This window comes from Ammospiza caudacuta, chromosome 1, assembly GCF_027887145.1.
Source record: "Ammospiza caudacuta isolate bAmmCau1 chromosome 1, bAmmCau1.pri, whole genome shotgun sequence".
Lineage (NCBI taxonomy): Eukaryota > Metazoa > Chordata > Aves > Passeriformes > Passerellidae > Ammospiza > Ammospiza caudacuta.
Genome location: NC_080593.1, coordinates 131,361,966 through 131,379,625, shown reverse-complemented (window position 1 = coordinate 131,379,625; position 17,660 = coordinate 131,361,966). Strand labels below are relative to the sequence as shown.

General features: G+C 41.3%; 2 protein-coding genes across 5 annotated transcripts; one reads left to right on the top strand and one right to left on the bottom strand.

The window, feature by feature from the left end:
- Positions 1 to 279: 279 nt before the first annotated feature.
- On the bottom strand, positions 280 to 11,870 carry FBXO43 (F-box protein 43). Of its 4 annotated transcripts, XM_058816073.1 has the most exons (7): positions 10,449 to 10,635; positions 9,411 to 9,487; positions 7,385 to 7,539; positions 2,832 to 4,357; positions 1,873 to 1,975; positions 870 to 1,055; positions 280 to 779 (listed from the first exon to the last, which is right to left on the bottom strand). In XM_058816073.1, the coding sequence occupies exons 4-7, from the start codon at positions 4,307 to 4,309 to the stop codon at positions 531 to 533; spliced, it is 2,016 nt and encodes a 671-aa protein (XP_058672056.1). In that variant the 5' UTR covers positions 4,310 to 4,357; positions 7,385 to 7,539; positions 9,411 to 9,487; positions 10,449 to 10,635; the 3' UTR covers positions 280 to 530. The 4 variants fall into 4 exon arrangements, with proteins under 4 accessions (XP_058672056.1, XP_058672072.1, XP_058672048.1 ...); XM_058816089.1 differs by lacking the exons at positions 9,411 to 9,487; positions 10,449 to 10,635 and adding an exon at positions 11,766 to 11,870; XM_058816065.1 differs by lacking the exons at positions 9,411 to 9,487; positions 10,449 to 10,635 and adding an exon at positions 9,603 to 9,811.
- Positions 11,871 to 12,242: 372 nt separating this feature from the next.
- POLR2K (RNA polymerase II, I and III subunit K) lies at positions 12,243 to 16,742 on the top strand. Its single transcript, XM_058817532.1, has 5 exons — positions 12,243 to 12,449; positions 13,214 to 13,478; positions 14,821 to 14,884; positions 15,583 to 15,675; positions 16,093 to 16,742. The coding sequence occupies exons 1-5, from the start codon at positions 12,433 to 12,435 to the stop codon at positions 16,113 to 16,115; spliced, it is 462 nt and encodes a 153-aa protein (XP_058673515.1). The 5' UTR covers positions 12,243 to 12,432; the 3' UTR covers positions 16,116 to 16,742.
- The last annotated feature ends 918 nt before the right edge of the window (positions 16,743 to 17,660 follow it).

The following is a 17,660-nucleotide window of genomic DNA, read 5'->3' as shown; positions in this document are numbered from 1 at the left end:
TAGATTAATTATTGCAATTAAAAATTCAGACAACTAATATATTAAGTTTTGACGTTTTACCATCCATATTAATGAGAGCATTTTTGCAAATGTACATAGAGTCCCACTTTGAGACATTTTAAAAACATTTAATTTAAAGTGAATGAAATCTGATTTCAAAGACTTTTTTAGAAATAATTTTCTTTAATTTGTCTTTAAGACAAGAATAACATTTTTAAACATCAATGAGGTCATGTAAGCTAAATAGTAACGACTACATTTAAGACACTTTATTTAAAAATTAAGATGTTAGTTTCTACCTACTAGACAACAGGTAAAACAAAACAAAATATTTTTAAATGTTCATTTTTTATAAAAACAAATTCTACTATGTTAATTAAGATATATACATGAGAGGTTACCTTGGTAAGTCAACAAGAACAAATGGGATGATGCTTTCAAAATGCATACCTTTAGGAAGCATAGGAACAAGATCAGGAATTTAGGGGAAGGGGTAAAAGAATTAAATGTAAGTTACATGCTTTACAAATTTAGAGCCTTTTTAAATTTCTTTTGCTTTGGGCACTTCCTGGTGGAGCATCTTTTTTATTCTTCCGTTTTGCAGATAAACTATTACATTCTTTTGACCCATGGAATGCCTGCAGACATAAAATACAGAACTCAAATGCACATGCTTCTCTGCTACATAGTCCCAGTTTCATTACCAATTGATATTTAGCAGGATATTGACATCTTGGACAGGGTTTTAGAGCTTCATCAGTGAACAGAGTTTTAGCAACCTGTACCAAGAAGAGAGAGAAAACAGCTATTTATTCTAGTAAATGAAAATGTTCTAAAAACTGAAAATGAAGCATTTCTTAGATACCTACTTTCATGTATTCTTCCTGCCTGCTAGCTGAGTGGGGAACAGAACTGCATCTCCTGGGTGTAATTTCAGTGTGTGAAGGTGGTGTCTGTAAAACAGGAGTTCTGGCTTGACCTTGAACAAGCCTTAGAGCAGATCTATTGAGAATATTAAGTCTTGTAGCAGCATCTTCAGCCTTCAATAGATGTTCCTGTTAGTTTATAATTATTTAACAAAAGAAAAGGGAAAAAATTAGGATTTTATTTCATTTAGGATTTGCAGCTAGATTTTACTTGTTTGGGTTTTTTCTCTCTGAAACAACACATAAGAAAACAAAACTATATAAATCTAAATATATATACATGTATCTCACAAGTATTTACCATTAAATGTTTATATTTAGCAAGGGATCAAGAGAGATCAACAAAAACTAAGTAACAGGAGCAGGGTAGAAAGCCTTTTAGCACATTCTACTGGTGCTCATGGTTGTGAATTAGGACGTCTCAAAAGCAAGTGTGCATGTATCATGTGGAAGATCTGAAAATATATACTGCTATTAATATGCTTATTTCTCTAGATGCCCCTTAAAAAACCTTCTACATATCCTTTGATGTTCACAAATACAGCATGACACTGACACAGTCCTGAAAATTATCAGGAGGTAGAGTAGAGCAGGTCCTACAGCAGTGCAGACTAGAGTGAAATGGACAACGAGGAACAGCATGGCACAATGGTATGAGCAGAGTTTAAAATATAAAGCTAGAATTAGTCAAGGAAGAGATCCTACAGGATTCTCAAGAAAGGTCAGGAGGAGTAAATAAGAGTCTTACATGGTTGAAAGATCAGTACTCAAACTGCAGACAGCTGAAAAGCAGTAAGAGCCATTACATTCTCATGTTAGAATCCATCACCTGCTCATTTTGGAAATGTCTCTGTCAGTTACTTTTCTGTAGCTATACAAGATGTTTCATCTTTCTATCTTCTTTCATAGTTAAAAAATAAAAAATCACCTTTGAGAACTATCTTACCCGAGCTGCTTGTTTCGGCTGTTTTGTGTACAGTTTTCTCCTCTTATCTGCATTTCTGTCTTGTACAATGATTTCACGCCAGCTTTTGCTTACTTTCCAAATGCTGGAACAAATAAAAAAATTGATTCACTTTCAATTTTTTTCAAGTAGTGCAGAAGTCATAATAGCAAGACTACCTAGTAAAGATTTTTGCATGGTTTCATAAACTCTTGGTCATTTTACAGACTGCTGCTATGGACTAGTTCTTTATTTTGTTATGCAACACAGGTCTCATACACTAAATATCACTGCATAACAGAAGAGTCTAAAGAACAACAGCAACACTAATAGTACAGCATCCATGACTTAGAAAATAAATTAATTTCTTCCTCCATATAAGCCACTTACCAAAATTGTTCCTAGTCACACTTGTGTTTAGAGTTCTGAAAACATCTGTGCCCTTAGACTTTCATCTATTCACCAATTCCCTTTGTTACAACAAAGGGATCAAGAGCATTGTGTGAAATGTAACAGTTGCTATTGATTAGAAATTAATCAAGAAGATTTCTCATGAATCAAAATTCTTTGATCATCTTCGTGCTTAGAAATAACTGAGGAAATAAAATACACAAGAAAAATTCAAGAAAATGTGTTTTGAGTGCTATGCACTATTGGGAACTTGTAATGAGGATTAATTACTTTCTAGACTTAAAGTAATTTTTATATATTTTAAAATTTACAAGTATTGTGATTTAGTTTTGAGTTTATTAATTTTTCATGTTTTTTCAGCTTTTTAATGCCCCTATTTTTTAGATCTACACAGAAAGACCTACTTAATTAACAGTGAGAAAATGTCTCTTTTTTTCAGAAAAAAACAAATATTGTTGACAACAACACCCAGTATTCCACAAGTTATTCTCATTCATTTGCCAAGCATCCCTTTTTCCCTTTTTTTGTGTCTGTGAAGCAATATTACTTACCTGCATAGACTTTCTACTGTCGAAGCATCTAAAACTATAGCAAGAACATGTCTTAAATTTCTAGCTTTCAATTCTGTTAAAATATCTAATTTTTCAAGGCCCATTTTCTTGCCAATAAGTCCAGGAAGAACATGATCAAATGCAAATATTTCTGTTCCATCAATATTCTCTGAGATTTGCTTTTGGTGCAATCTTTGTTTTTGCAAGCAAATTTCATGAATTAATTTCAGAGCTGGAGTTCTTGAGAAATCCCCGTGACTTACAACCAGGTCTCCACTAGGCTGTTCTTTTAGAACTAACTCATGATCTTCACTGACAAAGTCTCTTTCTTTTGTTAACATATGCATTGAAGTAGGACTGCCATGATTATCTTCTGTGTCTGACTGGGAGCCTAGTTCCCGAAGAGTGGATAACCTTCTGACTCGCTCAAGTTTTCTTGTCTTTCTTTTACTGTCTAAAGTTCTAGAATCTTCTTTGTGCTTTTGGAAGAGCTCTTGGAAAGATCCATCATAATCAGACAATGAGTCTCCTGATTTGTCCAAAGGAAGTGAATTATATCCACTGTCTTCTGGTGTTGAAAGATCTGCGTAATTTGCTACCTTAACAGGGGAAGAGTTTATATCACATAGTCCAAAGTTCAAGTTCTCTACTGGGCTGGGGATAGAAGTCAGGTATTTGCCCTCACTGGCCTCAGGTAGGCTACTCCTACTGTAAGCAGGAGTCCTAAGCACCCCATCTTTAACACTCATAAGAATATTTTCATTGAATTCCTTAGTGTTACTAGCAGTGACATCCTTCCACTGAATTGGAGACAAACCTTCTGATTCTAACAATAAGGGGTCCTTACATTGGGAATCCTCTAGTGTAGAAGTCCTTTGTTGGGAAAAGGAAAGCCTCCTTTTTGGAGAATTAGGATTAGAATTCTCAGGTTCTGAAGTGCTAGTTGTCAGAGTTTTGTAACCTTTTGGAGAATATGCAGCTGTTTGTGAAAGCTTTTCTTCAGAGCTCAAAACACAAGAGAATATTTTTTTCCTGATGCTTCCTGAAGAACTAAGTTGTCTTTCACAGCATCCTACAGTTGTGCCAGCTTCAACAGTATTGGGTAAAAGCAGCCTTCTGCGTAGTGAGGAACCTTTTCTACCTGATTTAGGAGTTTCAAAAAAATCTGCACTTCTCTTTGTTTCTCTTTCTTCTGATAATGAGATAGAATTTAATTCTTTTTCAATCGGTGGTGACCTGGAAAAGAAGGCACTTGGATGGACGTGCTCAGAATGCCCCTGTAGCAACGATACACTTGTTACACTGGGTGCTTCTTCACGGTCTGCCTCAGGATCTTTTCCTGACTCATTGCATCTGCTGTCCAGAAATGCTGAAGTGCGACACATGTCTTTAAAATTGGAGTATTTAAAGCTGCTCCTGGGAGGTGTTAATCTATTTCTTTTAAGAATATTGAACCTCACTAGAGGACTGTCTGACATCTTCTGCTTGACACTTTGACTTTGTAAATAAAGATACCACTGTTGTTTCTGAAACAAACAATAAAAGCAGTCACCAAAACCCCCTCAGATTAGAGAGAAAGCATTGTGCAAGTCTATCAAGATAACAGTCATAACAAAAGTGTTGTCGTTAGTCTCAGTAGAAACAGTGCTTATACATAAACAAAAAAATAGATGGTTACAATGAGTGATTAAAATGCACATTGTACTGTGAGGCAAATAAAACATATATGCAGTTAGCTAACTGACCTGGCATTTCTCATCTATGGAAATGCACTTCAAGTAAGCTACACAGCAATTAGAGGCTCATTGCTGCTGAAATTGGCAACAAAACTCCCCAGCATTCTAGTAGAGCCAAGATTTTTATTAGCACTGTTACTGGTTCATCCAGCAACTAATAGTTCAGTACTCAAGAATGAGCAGAAGCTCTGGTAATAGGTGAGTTTAGATAAAAGATATTTTCTCCTTAAGTAAAACAAGAGGAATCATGAAGTTACAAGTCTAGAAGTTTCCCTATTATTTATCTCCCTAGAGTCCCCAGAGGAATGAATTCGACCTCTAGTTACAAAGAGAAAAGTGCTTTTTTATCTGCCTTAACATTTAAGTGTTATTTTGTAAAGAAGCTCTCTGCTTTTGGTCATCACTACAGGTAAACTGAGTGTTCTGAAGGCTTACATTTTAAAGAAAATGACTGACTAGAGACACACTCACCAGGTACATAGAATTTAAGAGCTACTATATATTTTCCTAGAAAGGTTAGAAGTGGCTAGTGCACACACTTAAATAAAAGATGTGTGGAAACAGGCTAACTTTTGCCTCTCATACACTGCAGAGTTTCTCCACCCTAACTGTAGTGGCATTGGGTCACTGTTTTCTATGCACAGTAACTGTTATGACTAATGCAGCGAGAGGGCTGTTCCCACAGACACCAAAGTCATTCACATCAGGGTTGCAAGACTCAAGAGTTTGAATCAGCACCTTTTACTGTAGTATGTTGCCTCTAGAACTGATATTCTGGAACATAAAGCCTAGAATTAGCAACTGAACTTTCAAAACAGAAGTAGCCATCTTTAAAGGTGGCTTCAAGCCCGACTACTAAGCCATTGCTAATATCCCAACAGTCCTTTCTTAGTCTAGCCCTAAGCCACTAAATACTGGCAATGGGAACTCAAACTGCTCGAGAGAAGGGAGGCAGAACTATTCTTTGATGATCTTGGGTCATTAATCAGCATTTTTTGACCCACATGGAAAGCACTTTTTAGGATGATTGTAATATTTTTAAAAAATGCTTTGTTTTGTTTTCTACTGTAAGAAGACAGCAACAAGAGAAGTTCAAAAGGAAAAGGATGTTAAACAGCAGAATAAAACCTCGATGTTAAGACATACACAATCTTGCTAATGTCAGTATGAAATCAAACAGACTTAAACAAAATCCACATACAGAACTGAGAAAAACTCTTCTATCAAAGACAGGTATGTGAAAATAATTCCAAGACAAAAACAAACTGAAATCTGACATGCTTTGTTCCCTTCTCCCATTCACTTCTATAAACACCTTTCTTTCCCATTTGTTTTCTGTCTCTGCTTTTACCTTGTTCCTTGTTTTACACGATGAAAAGTGACAGCACAAATAGGAGACACAAGGGCAAAGCTCTTAGTGTTTAGTGAGTTAGAGATTACTTCTTTGCTGCTGCAGACCAACTCCAAACAGCATTTAATGTTTCATCTACATCACTTCTCCATGTTTTAGAAGATCTGTAAGTACTGGTGTCCCCCAATGGTTGATCCTGGGCTCACTATAGTTCAACTCATCATCTGTGACTTGGATGAAAGGGGCAGACACCTCCCTCAGCAAGTTCACTGATGGCACAAAGCTGGGAGAAGCAGCCAATACCCCACAGAGCTGTGCAGCCCTTCAGAAGGACCTGGGCAGGCTGGAGAGATGGGCAGAGAACCATCTGAAACTCTAAGAGGTGAATGCAGATCCTGCACCTGGTGAGGAACCTCAGGGACCACCAGTCCAGGATGGGGGCTGATCTGCTGGGAAGCAGCTCTGCAGGGAAGGTCCTGGTGGAGAACAAAATGTCCATGAGCCAGCAGGGTGACCAAGAAGGCCAAGGGTACCCTGTGGTGCATGAGGAAAAGCATTGCCAACTGGTTAAGGGATGTGATCCTGACCCTCTGCTCAGCCCTTTTGAGGCCTCACCTGGAGTGCTGCATCCAGTTCAGAGCTTTCCAGTTCAAGAAAGGCAAACAAATACTGAAGAGAGTCCAGCAGAGCTATGGAGATGATTAGGGGACTGGAACACCTGAGTTATGAGGAAAGGCTGGGCCTGTATAGCCTGGAGAAGGGACCTTATCAATGTCTATCAGTATCTGAAGGGAGGGCACCAAAAGGATGCAGCCAGGCTCCTCCTGGTGTTGCCAGATGATAGGACAAGAGGCAATGGCAGAAACTGCTGCATAGAAAGTTTCACCTGAACACAGGAAAAAATTTCTTTACTGTGAGGCTGACAAAACACTGGAAGAGGCCACCCAGAGAGTTCATGGGGTCTCCTTCTCTGGAGATATTCAAAAGCCGTTTGGACACAACCCTGAGTAATGTGCTCTAAGGACCCTGCTCAAGCAGGAAAGTTGGACTAGATGATCTCCAGCGGTCCCTTCCAATCTTACACATTCTCTGATTCCATGGTTTTAGGAACTAGGCTGAAAAGGCTTTGTCATGAACCAGAAAAGAACTTTTTCCTACATTTTTAAAGGTATGAAATCTCTGTGCAGTACACTTCTATACTTCAGTCAATTATTCATTAGCAAAGGACCACATGAGCATAGCTCTTCTTTTTGTAAGAAGACAAAGACCTATAAAAAAAAATCTGTCATAACAAGAGGGCATTATCTTCATCTTTATGCTGAATTTTGCAAAACTACAGTTAATTAGCAAGTGTTGTCAGTAGATATTATTGCCAAAAATGTTGATAGAGATTTAAACTGAATGCTAGAGACAGCTGTTCAAAATCTCAATCCCACCAAAAAAAAAAATCACATATCCACACTTACCTTTCAAAATATTAGTATTTCCCTTAAATACAGTCGAACTAATCACACATTTAACAAAAGCCCAAAGGCTCCCAGGCTTAGAAAATTAATTTTCAGGCAGGATGCTGAAGAAACAACAGGAAAACCTCATGCTTGCAGTTTCATTCTCAGGCATTCTATGGGAGAATTAAGAACAGAATAAAAATTAAAACATTACAGTATAAAAGAAGCAAACTTGTGCTTCAATTAACATCAAAATCACCACAAAGCAAGATTTTGCAGCTATAAGGGAGGTCAGAATAGCAGAGTTAAAGAAATTTTGGTAAGTCAAGTAGAAGCCGAATATAATGCTGTACAGCGGCCAGCGTCCGGCAGGGGGAGCCTGTGAGGACACGACATCGATTCGGATCTGTTAGAAAACATTGCAGGAGAATATAAATAAAACTGCCAATTGACAATGAGTGAACAACGGCCGCCCATTAAGCTTCATTTCACCTCTTTTCTATACCTCTCCGTTCATTCATACATTTTTATAGTTATTTTTACTTCTTTACGCCCTACTCCACAATTTTGAAACCTCACATGGAGTATTGCCTTCAGCCCTGAGGCCCCCAAAAATAAGAAGGACATGGACGTGTTAGAGTGAGTCCAGAAGGAGAGCATGAAAATAATCAGAGGGCTGGAGCACCTCTGCCTGAAGAGTCTGAGACAGTGAGGGCTGCTCAGCCTGGAGAAGAGAATCCTTCAAAGAAAATAACTGTAGCCTTTCAGTACCCCGTGGGTGCCCATTGAGAAAGCCAGAGACTTTTTACAAGCGCATTTGGTGATAAAACAAGGCAGTAAGGTAAGGACTTTAAACTGAAATAAGGAAAGTGAGGTTGGATGTTAGGAAGAAATTCTTCACTATGAGGGCAATGAGACACTGGAACAGGTTGCCCAAAGAAGCCACTCCATCACTAGTAGTGTTCAAGGTCCCACTGGATGTGGCTCAGAACAACCTGATCTACTAGAAGAAGGCCCTGAGCCCCATGGAAGGGGCTCAGAACTGGATGATCTTTAACATCCCTTACAACCTGAACCATTCTGGGATTTACACAAATCCCAGTACACACCTCGAGCTTGTATATGATTCTTTTCCAAACTGTAGTACCTGCACAAATTAAGCTTTAATTTAATACAAAATCTCATTTTACAAATGCAAAAGGAAAAGCCTTTCAGAGGTGCTAAACATTTCTCATAATAGAACAAGAGTCTATTTCTACTCACAAGAGATACCTAAAAAAATCTCTTATAACACTACCTTTTATAAGCACTTTTTTTTATTATGAGAATTTAATCTACTAAATTTGAGCCATAACACCACACCTTTTTCATTTGGGGATCTAACTAGTTCCTGGAAGTTTTATTTGCCTTGTGTTAGATGTGATCAAACAGATGTGCAGGGAAGGAAAGGCGGGTCACACCTAGTCAATTACAGAGGAAGTAACAAAATCAATATCTACTAAGGACAGATTTATGTGCTCTGTGCATTTCTCATATCTATTATTAACTTCGCCATTCTCAAATCAATTTACAAGTAAACTGCAAATTTTCTGGGAGTTTACTGGACAAAATAATTCATATTCAGAGACCCAAACTAAATTTAGTACGGGATTCACAGATTCGGACAACGAATAATTTCTAACAAGTTTAGTCTTCCCAAGCACCCTAAAGAGGTGAACATGTTGGTTACTAGAAGACAATACAAATGGTATCTCCAATGTAGACATAAATTCTAGGATGGAGTTACACCTGTTCCTAGCAACTTATATTCCTCAGTAATACACACAGAATACTTATGCATTGAACAATTTTGTTACCACTGCTAACAAAACAGATAAAGACAAAGTCTTGGTGATACAGAAATATGTTTGCTGTTATTTAAACAGATACGGTATCTGCAGTAAAACAGACTCCGCTCTTTGGCCCCAGTGTCACTGATACCTTCCAGGTAATAATCTTGAAGATGACACAGCCAAATCCTGTCTGCATGATGTGGGTCACTTACCCTAATTTGTGAAGCAAATCAAGATCTTCCAGAGCAAATGCGGTGTATTCAAAGTATTGCTTACCCCTAGTGATAACCTGAAGTAAGAAAGTAAGTATGTGGAGAGAAAAGAAAGAGGTGCAAGAGAAACATTACCCAGCCAAGAGAGTTTTCACTCCACAAATACATGTGTTAACTGCAAAGCCTAATTACCCAGCGATGGCGATAATAGAGACGCAGCTGAGGACCAGCACCCGAGGGTCTCTCGGTCCCCTGGGATGCCGGACACGAGCAAAGCAACGGCTTCGCTTTCTCGCCTGGCAAACCGGTGGGCACAGAGCGGAGCCTGGAGGCCGCCCTCCCACCGGGAGCAGCTGAGGCGCCGGCGGGGCACCCCGAGCAGGGCTGAAAGCGAGGAGCAGGAGGAAAGGCGGGCTGGAGGAACTTCAGCAGCTCTCGCCGCCCGGCCCCAGGCCCGTTGCCCTTGGCGAGGAGCCGCTTCGCTCTCCCCACCCACACCGGCCCCTCGCGTGCGGCCGCCGCCGCTTTCCCTCGCTCGGCTTTGAACTACCCGCCCTGACCAACCGCTGCCTCCCCGCCCCCTCCGCGCTGGCCCGGCCGGGAGCCTGAGGAGACCGGGAGTGCCCAGCCCGCCCCGCGGGGACGTGAGGGAACAGCGGCGAGGCTTGCCCCGCTCCTCACGCTTTACACTTCAGCCCCACGGCCCCCGCCGCACCCAGCCCACTGTTAAAGCGCCCCTGAATCGCTCCCGCCCCTGCTGTGCTTCCCCAGAGGCTCCCAGTGAGGGTGAGGTTTTCCCGCCTCTGCCAGAGCCCACTCCGCTCCCTACGATGGAGGGGAGTGGGGGGCGGAGGCGCAGGGGCGCCGGCTCTAAGGGGTGGCTCAGGGGTGCCTGAGGCATTCACAGCGAATAATCCTTATCTGCACCACAGCCTTTAAGCTTGGGTTATAAGGGCGCTATTTAATTTGAGTTAATTAGCACCTTTTACCGGACAGCCCAGGACTAAACAGTCACGGAGCATTTGTCAAGTACATCACCTTCAAAGCAGTCGAGAGGAGGATCCCCGACTCCAGCACTGCGTAGGTTCTCCTCAGATCTCCCCATGATACTTTTTGCCCGAGATTCCACGAAGGACCATTCTCCCTGGCTACAGTGTAGAGCACATTTTCCACACCTTGTCCTGTCGTGAACGGCCTACGGGCTACTCCCGTTGAATTTGTTAAAAATCTTGTAGTAATTCAGAAACTGGCGGCTGAGTTTTGCTGCGGTTTTAGTTTTTCTGTAAACTAAAATAAACCCAAATACCAACCCGCCAAAACAATGACCACATGGATGGCTGTTTTTCCTGGGCTCGGTAAGGATAACGGGAGGCTTCACACCGGCGGGATGGGGAATGTCAGACCTAAAACCGACTCTAAATGCAACACCTACGTTTTAATAAGAAAACTCCCGGTTTTAGTAAAGTATCCTCTGTTCGTGGGGTCTGGCAATTTCTCAGCCTTCCCCTTTGGCAACTCCGCTCCTCCTGGTGTGAGGCAGCCTGAGAGGGGCCCGAGGAAATAAGGGGTTAAAAGTTCCCGACTCAGCCGGCGGAAGCAGACATTATTAGGGAAAGAATATCGCTTTATTTGACTGCAAGGTGACAGTTATGGCTAAAAAGCGAAAGGTTCTTGGATTATCTCCCCCTTCCTTTTTAAAAAGAGAAAACATTAAAAGCTTTCTTCAAGGTAGTAAACTTTTCTGAGGGTGTTTTCTGTGGTACCGTCTGTTTCGCAGGAATAAAATTGTTTTTCAAATATTTGTACTTATTTATAAAATATCTTCTCAGTAAACCTGGAAGCTTACTAGTGGGACACAGCCGCTGCAAACTCTGGCTCCGTCACTCAAACCTGGATGGATTTATGCGAGCTGGATCAAAAATATCCAGAAATTTAACAAGTCGTAATTGCGACATTTTATGCAATACACAGAAGTCACACTACAAAGTGTGTTTTAACAAAAAGAAACAAAACAAAAAACAAACAAAACAAAAACAACAATTACAAAAAAAAACCCAACCAAAACCTGAGAACGCTACTTCTAACAAGTGAAACGAGGTGAAACATTCTGCAACACTCGCACTGCGCTCGGTTACGGCTGCATTTCCTTCCCCTGTCTAAAGTACCTGTACCCCTGTGCCTTCCCCATCTCGACATACAAGCCTTTCCTCTCATTTGCCTACCCATTCCCCAAGAATTATTTCACTTTACAGTACAGTGGGAGTCTCTCACACCGTCTCAACACTCTCTGCTACTCTAAATCCGAAGGAGCATCTTTAGGGCTAGAATTTACCAGCAGATGGGAATGGGACTTACCAAAGCGCTCCTCTCGTAAGAAAGGGGCGGATTTTATCGGAAACGGCTGAAGTAACCGAAGCTTTAAGATCTGGTAAAGCATCCTATTTTTCCAAGTGAACGTTGAAAGGATGCCGATAATCAAACAATTACATTATTTCTTTATTAATAATGGAAACTTTATTTTCAGAGGATTAACTAAATTCTTCATGGAGATATTTTTATTAAGTCCTTTTAAATTTGTCGGTTGACAAACGCATTTTTAAAATACTAACGAGCCTAGAGAAATAATACCGGAGGGGGGGGGGGCGGTGGGCGGGGGTTGCTATTTGCTTTTCTAGGATTTGCTAATTTCTTACCATGCGTTTACCAAGAGAGAGCTCAGGCTGTTTTTCTCCTCTGTTTAAACCTCTTGGTACCCACCCATACCAGCGGCTCCGTAGCAGAGGAGCGTATGCAACTAGTGAGCTATAACAATACCTCTGCCTTTTACAAACCATTTTTCTTGCCCGTGCTTCATTCTGACATTCCAAAAGTTATGTTTAGCTTTATTCTTAAAGAGCAGTGTGAAGAAGCAAGTCTGAAGCCATTTCTGTGATTTTATTACGTTTAATTTAAACACAAAATTAGGAAAACTACAATTATTTTCTATTATCTGAGTTCATTTTGGGGAAGTTACAAGTCCTATATGAAGGTCATTTGCTGGTAGGAGAACATCAATGAATTACAACTGATAAAACCTCATCCGTACTAATTTGGATGCTTAGGAAGCAATTTTCATTCAATATTCAGAAACAGAAAGAGATCTTTCCTCAAACTAGGGAACCTTAGAACGATCTAGTAGTTTAAATTGGCATGTTCACAAAACATAGTATTCGTTAAACATGGGGGGGAGGGAGGAAAGAAATACAGCAAAGATACTTAATTATACAAACTGTCAGTCGAAGATTCAAAATTCCTGCCGCAAGCGAGGTGGAGCCAGTGACAAAGAGCAAGCGGTGTCGTTTCAAATCTTGCCCGCACTGCTTTAGTTTAGTACGTCGGGAAATACCGACACATGAACTTCTTTCATCACAGAACCTGACACTTAAAATGTGCAATATATATGTTTGTAGTATGTAAGTCTGGCTTCATGTGGGTACATATGATACCGACCACGGCATCCAAATATCAAGATGCTGGGTTTATCCACGAAATTTTTGGTAAAATGCTTCTGAAAACAGAGGGGACCTTAGGTAGAACACCTCGGTGGTTTAAAACTCCGCAGCTGTATGACCAGGTCTGGCGCGGGGCGTTCTCTATCCCGAATATGTTGGGTACAGCTAAATAAAAGAATGAAAACATCGGGTACCTTGGGGCTCATTTTACCTAACCATGCAGCTGCCTACTTTCTTTATTGACAACTGACGCTGCTATTCGTATGGAAGCTTCTGTCTTAAAATAATCTGTGTGCCTTTTTTTCCCCCCAGGTGGCTAACACCCAGAACGGAATATTTGTTATTTTCTCAGCCTCATTACCATTGGCGGCGGGGTGAAGCACAGCCCGCCCCGCGGGCGCCGCGCGCGCGTCATCAGCGTGCGCCGGGGAGGCGGCGAGGCCGGCGGAGCGGCGGGAGCGGCGGGCGGCTCCTCCGGGTGCTCCCTTTGCGGTGCTGGTGCGGCCGTGGTGGGCAGGGAAGGGCCGGGACCAGGCTCGTGGGCTTCGTTTCTGCGTGCCAGACCCGCGGGACGGAGGTTGGAATTGGGGCGGGATGGGGGGCCTGGGGCCCGTTCCCTGTGGGGGCTGTCTGCCCTTCTCCTTCGCTCCTCTGCGAGACGTGAAGGAGCGGGTTGGCCTCTTTTACGGGCGCATGAAAGATGCTCGGAGAGAGGACCTCATTGATATGTAAAAATATCTGAAGCGAGGGGTGCCAAGAAGATGAAGCCAGGCTCCTCTGGTTGGTGCCAAGCACTAGGACAATAGGCAGCAGGCAGAAACTGAGGCATAAGAAATTCCACCTGAATTGGAGCAAGAACTTCTTTACAGTGCGAGTGACTGCTCACTGAACAGATTGTTCAGAGAGGTTGCAGAGTCCCCCTCACTGGAGATACTCAGAAACCATCTGGGTGCACTCCTGTGCCATGTGCTCTAGAATGATCCTGCTTAAGTGGGGAGGTCGGACCAGGTGACCCACTGGTGTCCCTTCCAGCCTTTCCCATTCTGTGCTTTGCTGAGGTGACTTGCACATGGTACCCCCACGTCTCTGCAATGGATTCTGGCTGCACCCCAGCACATGTTGCTGCATCACTGGGCCTGTGGGCTCTGCCAGCTTGGTGGCACTTAGGGCTGCAGGGTGTGTGAAGGCCAGCTAAACTATGGTACCTCCCTGCAAAACACAGAACTGAATTCACTGCTGCCCTTAGCAGCAGTATAATTTTACTGCACAGGAAGCACTACCCAGGTTATTTAGCTACAACTGTGATCCACCTTAGTTCAGCTGTGTTTTAGATGTCTGTTGTTTTCCAGTGGTAGTGGGTGGCTGCAATACCTTACTGCAACGTGCTGACACAAAAAAACTGTAGCACATGTGAGTTAAGATACCACTATGATTATGGTGTACCATACTTGAAAGCTGTAGAGTGTAATGGATTCTTTCCAGTTCTCCTAAATGGAGTGACGTAGTGGGAGTTTATATTTCCAGCAAGGAAATTCTTAACATTGGCAGGAAGGAGGAAAAAAAATATTACTCATTGGTCTTTAATATTTGAAATACTGTTTAATATAAAACATCATGTTGTCCTCATCCTTAGATATTTTCTATACCAGAGTGGTAAAGCTCTGTGGAACCTGATGTTACTTTGCTTTTAAGAAGTCAAACTAAATGACTTTCTGAAGTCTCTTTCAGCCTGAATTAACCCATGCCCTGTGCATCAAATATAAATGGAATTTGTTTGTATTTACTTTTAAGGAAGTGGTTTCATGTTCTCTTACCTTTAGCTTGAGATATTAAAGTGATTGTATATGCCTTGGAAACAAAAAACAAACCAAAAATCCCACACCCAAGCTAATGTGCATGTTGTGTATTTTTTGTTTTAGAACATGGATTCACAGAAGGATGTTCAGCCTCCAAAGCAGCAGCCAATGATTTACATTTGTGGAGGTAAAGAAAAGACATTACTGATTTTTTTATTACTTGTTACTGGAGATTTAGTGCTTTAACAATGAATGGTGCTTAGTCATTACACTGAAGGGTGAATAGATACAAATAGTTGCAGTGTATGATGTTTAAAGCTTTATGCAGTGATGGTGACACATGTATGGGGTACATACACAGTGTTGTGGAGGTAATTCCCTGGAGCTTGTGTTGCTGTGTGGAGCTCCTCCATCTCTGTATGTTTTATTGACAGTGCTGTAAGGGCATTCAGCTTTCCCTGAAGTACAGCAGTCAAATTCTCTCTTACCTATAGACAAATCAACAACTTAAAAATTGTTGATTTTCGGGAATCCCTGGAATATTTTGTCTTTTGTCTTTGTGCTTTGGAGGGATGAACTGAAATTTTCAGTAGTAGATGATCTAGTATCAAGTGTGGAATGTGTTCTATGCAGTAATATTTGGGTGATTTTTACCAAGATTCTCTTTTATCTTAATGTAAGTGAAGCTTGCTTTTTATTTTTTTCTTTTTCTTTTTTTTCATGTTATCTTGTTACCTTTGAGCTCTTGATACAGATTCATTGCACTTGCTATGTTTGTTTGCCACAAGTAAGAATTTGACTATCACAAATTTTCAAAGTTATCTTTGCATTAACAGTGCTGTTCTTCTTTGCCCCCACTTCCTTTTTCTTCCTCCATAACATCAGAATGTCATACAGAAAATGAAATAAAGGCAAGAGATCCTATCAGGTGCAGAGAATGTGGCTACAGAATAATGTACAAGAAAAGGACAAAAAGATGTATCCTTTTACAAGTGCACTTGAATGCCTTTGGAGAGCTGTGAAGGGAGACAAGGGGAAATGGAATGTAAGGGAAACAGAATGGAAGATTCAAAAAATCACATAGCAATTCTTCAGGGTCAAAAATCAATACAGGAGAGCAAACTACTGTAGAACAATCTCTGCAGTGTTATTTGGCACCTGGATTTGTTTTCTGGCACTTTGTCTTTTTTTTTTTTTCCATTTTCTTTCTAGATTAAGTTACTATAGTCTGCTGGGTAACATACTGGTAATTGTTGATATTATTCAGCATCTTATTATAGATGACTTTTGAAATACTTTATGTAGAAAGTTGTGATTAGATTTAGACAGTTTCTTTTCCTCTCCCCATCTTTTTTTCAATCACAACATATTTTTTCTTTAACTGCATTATTCCAGTGGTAGTTTTTGATGCTCGATGATGTCTGCTGAAGATAGTGACTTCATTATACAATCTTTCTGATAACTTTGTTCTGTAAAACTGTTTGTGTGTAAATGCACACTCTTATTTGTGTTTTAAGAGATTGAAATATTAAAGTTCATTGTAAAACTAAATTTTGTCTATATTGTCTTCCATCAGTAGATTTCTAAAGCTGTTGTTTAAATTGTAGTCAAAGTATGCAGTGTTTTTTAAATTCAGTGATAATTGTATTCTTTTTGAGTTATCTTTGTTTTCATTACTCTCATCTAAACCTTATTTGCATTTTAACTTTGCTAAATGTTCTTTGGACTCCAATGAACTGCATAAAATAATAAATATTTGAATTTGAATAAATTCTACTGAAAATAAATAGAAGGCTAGATTTGAAACTGATCTGGATTTCAAAAAAGAAAATCTTAAAGGATATCAGAGCACCCAATGCTGGCACCCAGTTGTGGACATGTCAAAAGTATGGATGTCTGAAAGTGTGAAAAAATAATTTCTCCTGAAAGAAGAGGGAGAGGGAGGCAAGTTAAACATTAAGAAGCAATATGGAAACAGAAATTTCTTAAGTGCTGTTTGACTTGTTTGTATTCAAGGAAAGAATTAAATCTGTGTTACAAAAATTTTTTGGGTAGCACCCCAAAAAAGTGAGATCTTGTTTTGCTTTTCAGATGACTTTTCAGGGGTCTGTAATAAGTGGTGGGTTTGTGATGATGAGCCAAAACTTTTTGCATCTGTCTGTTTGTAATGTGTGTTATGTAATACCACTGAAGGGTACTACTCCATACTGCTGGATTGTGTGTGTCTGATCTCCATTTTGATGGTGCTGAGATAACTTGCTTATCTCATCACTGTAATAATATCTTTTTTAACGTCTGCATGACTGTGCGATGGCTTGTAAATGAACTGCACTGGCTTGTTATAGGGGATGAAAAGAGCATTCTGAGATGCTGTTTTGGGGCTTTTGGTTAAGATTTTCTTAGGTACCTGATCTATGCTACAAAGACTAGATTTTTTTTCCTGGAAACCAGATACACTCGGGTATAAATGATAACCTTTTTTAACACACAGCTGCTATCAGCTCCCAGCCTGGCCCGCACAGCGTGCACCTTGTGCCTGCACAGCAGAACGAAGGGGTCGGCTGTGACACGGCTGCTGGGAAGGGTGAGGAGGAGCGGGCGGCCGCCGCGCTGCCGAAGCTCGCCGGCGCACGGAGGCGGGCTGGGTCCGTGTGCCGGCATGCCGGGTGCGTCTGGCTGCGGACTAAGGCGGCGGAGAGCCCCACTGCCCTCGGGAAGGGGCACGGACATCCTTTGGAGAGTAGCCCTGGGGGTGTGCAGAGCTGACGGGCAACACTTAACTGGGGACTCCGGCATCGGGAGAGGGACCGCTTCCTCTCCGCTGAGTGAAATACTACGCTGAAACGCGCGCACCGGACGCTGTATCTCTGCCCGCCCTCGGCAGGCGCTCCCCTCAGCCCGGATCCCCGCCCTGAGCCCAGCTGCGCCTGCGCGGCCTGGGCGAGGGCCGGGCGGCCCCGGCT

What these genes read in the sequence shown, in the direction of transcription:
- FBXO43 (XM_058816089.1), bottom strand. Translation starts at nt 4,309, where the DNA reads ATGTCAGACAGTCCTCTAGTGAGGTTCAATATTCTTAAAAGAAATAGA. An exon ending in ACAGTAGAAAGTCTATGCAG is followed by an intron (nt 1,976 to 2,831) that starts GTAAGTAATATT and finishes TATTTGTTCCAG; the next exon opens with CATTTGGAAAGTAAGCAAAA. An exon ending in GGCAGGAAGAATACATGAAA is followed by an intron (nt 780 to 869) that starts GTAGGTATCTAA and finishes TTCTTGGTACAG; the next exon opens with GTTGCTAAAACTCTGTTCAC.
- POLR2K (XM_058817532.1), top strand. An exon ending in AATGATTTACATTTGTGGAG is followed by an intron (nt 14,885 to 15,582) that starts GTAAAGAAAAGA and finishes CCATAACATCAG; the next exon opens with AATGTCATACAGAAAATGAA. An exon ending in CAAGAAAAGGACAAAAAGAT is followed by an intron (nt 15,676 to 16,092) that starts GTATCCTTTTAC and finishes GCATTATTCCAG; the next exon opens with TGGTAGTTTTTGATGCTCGA.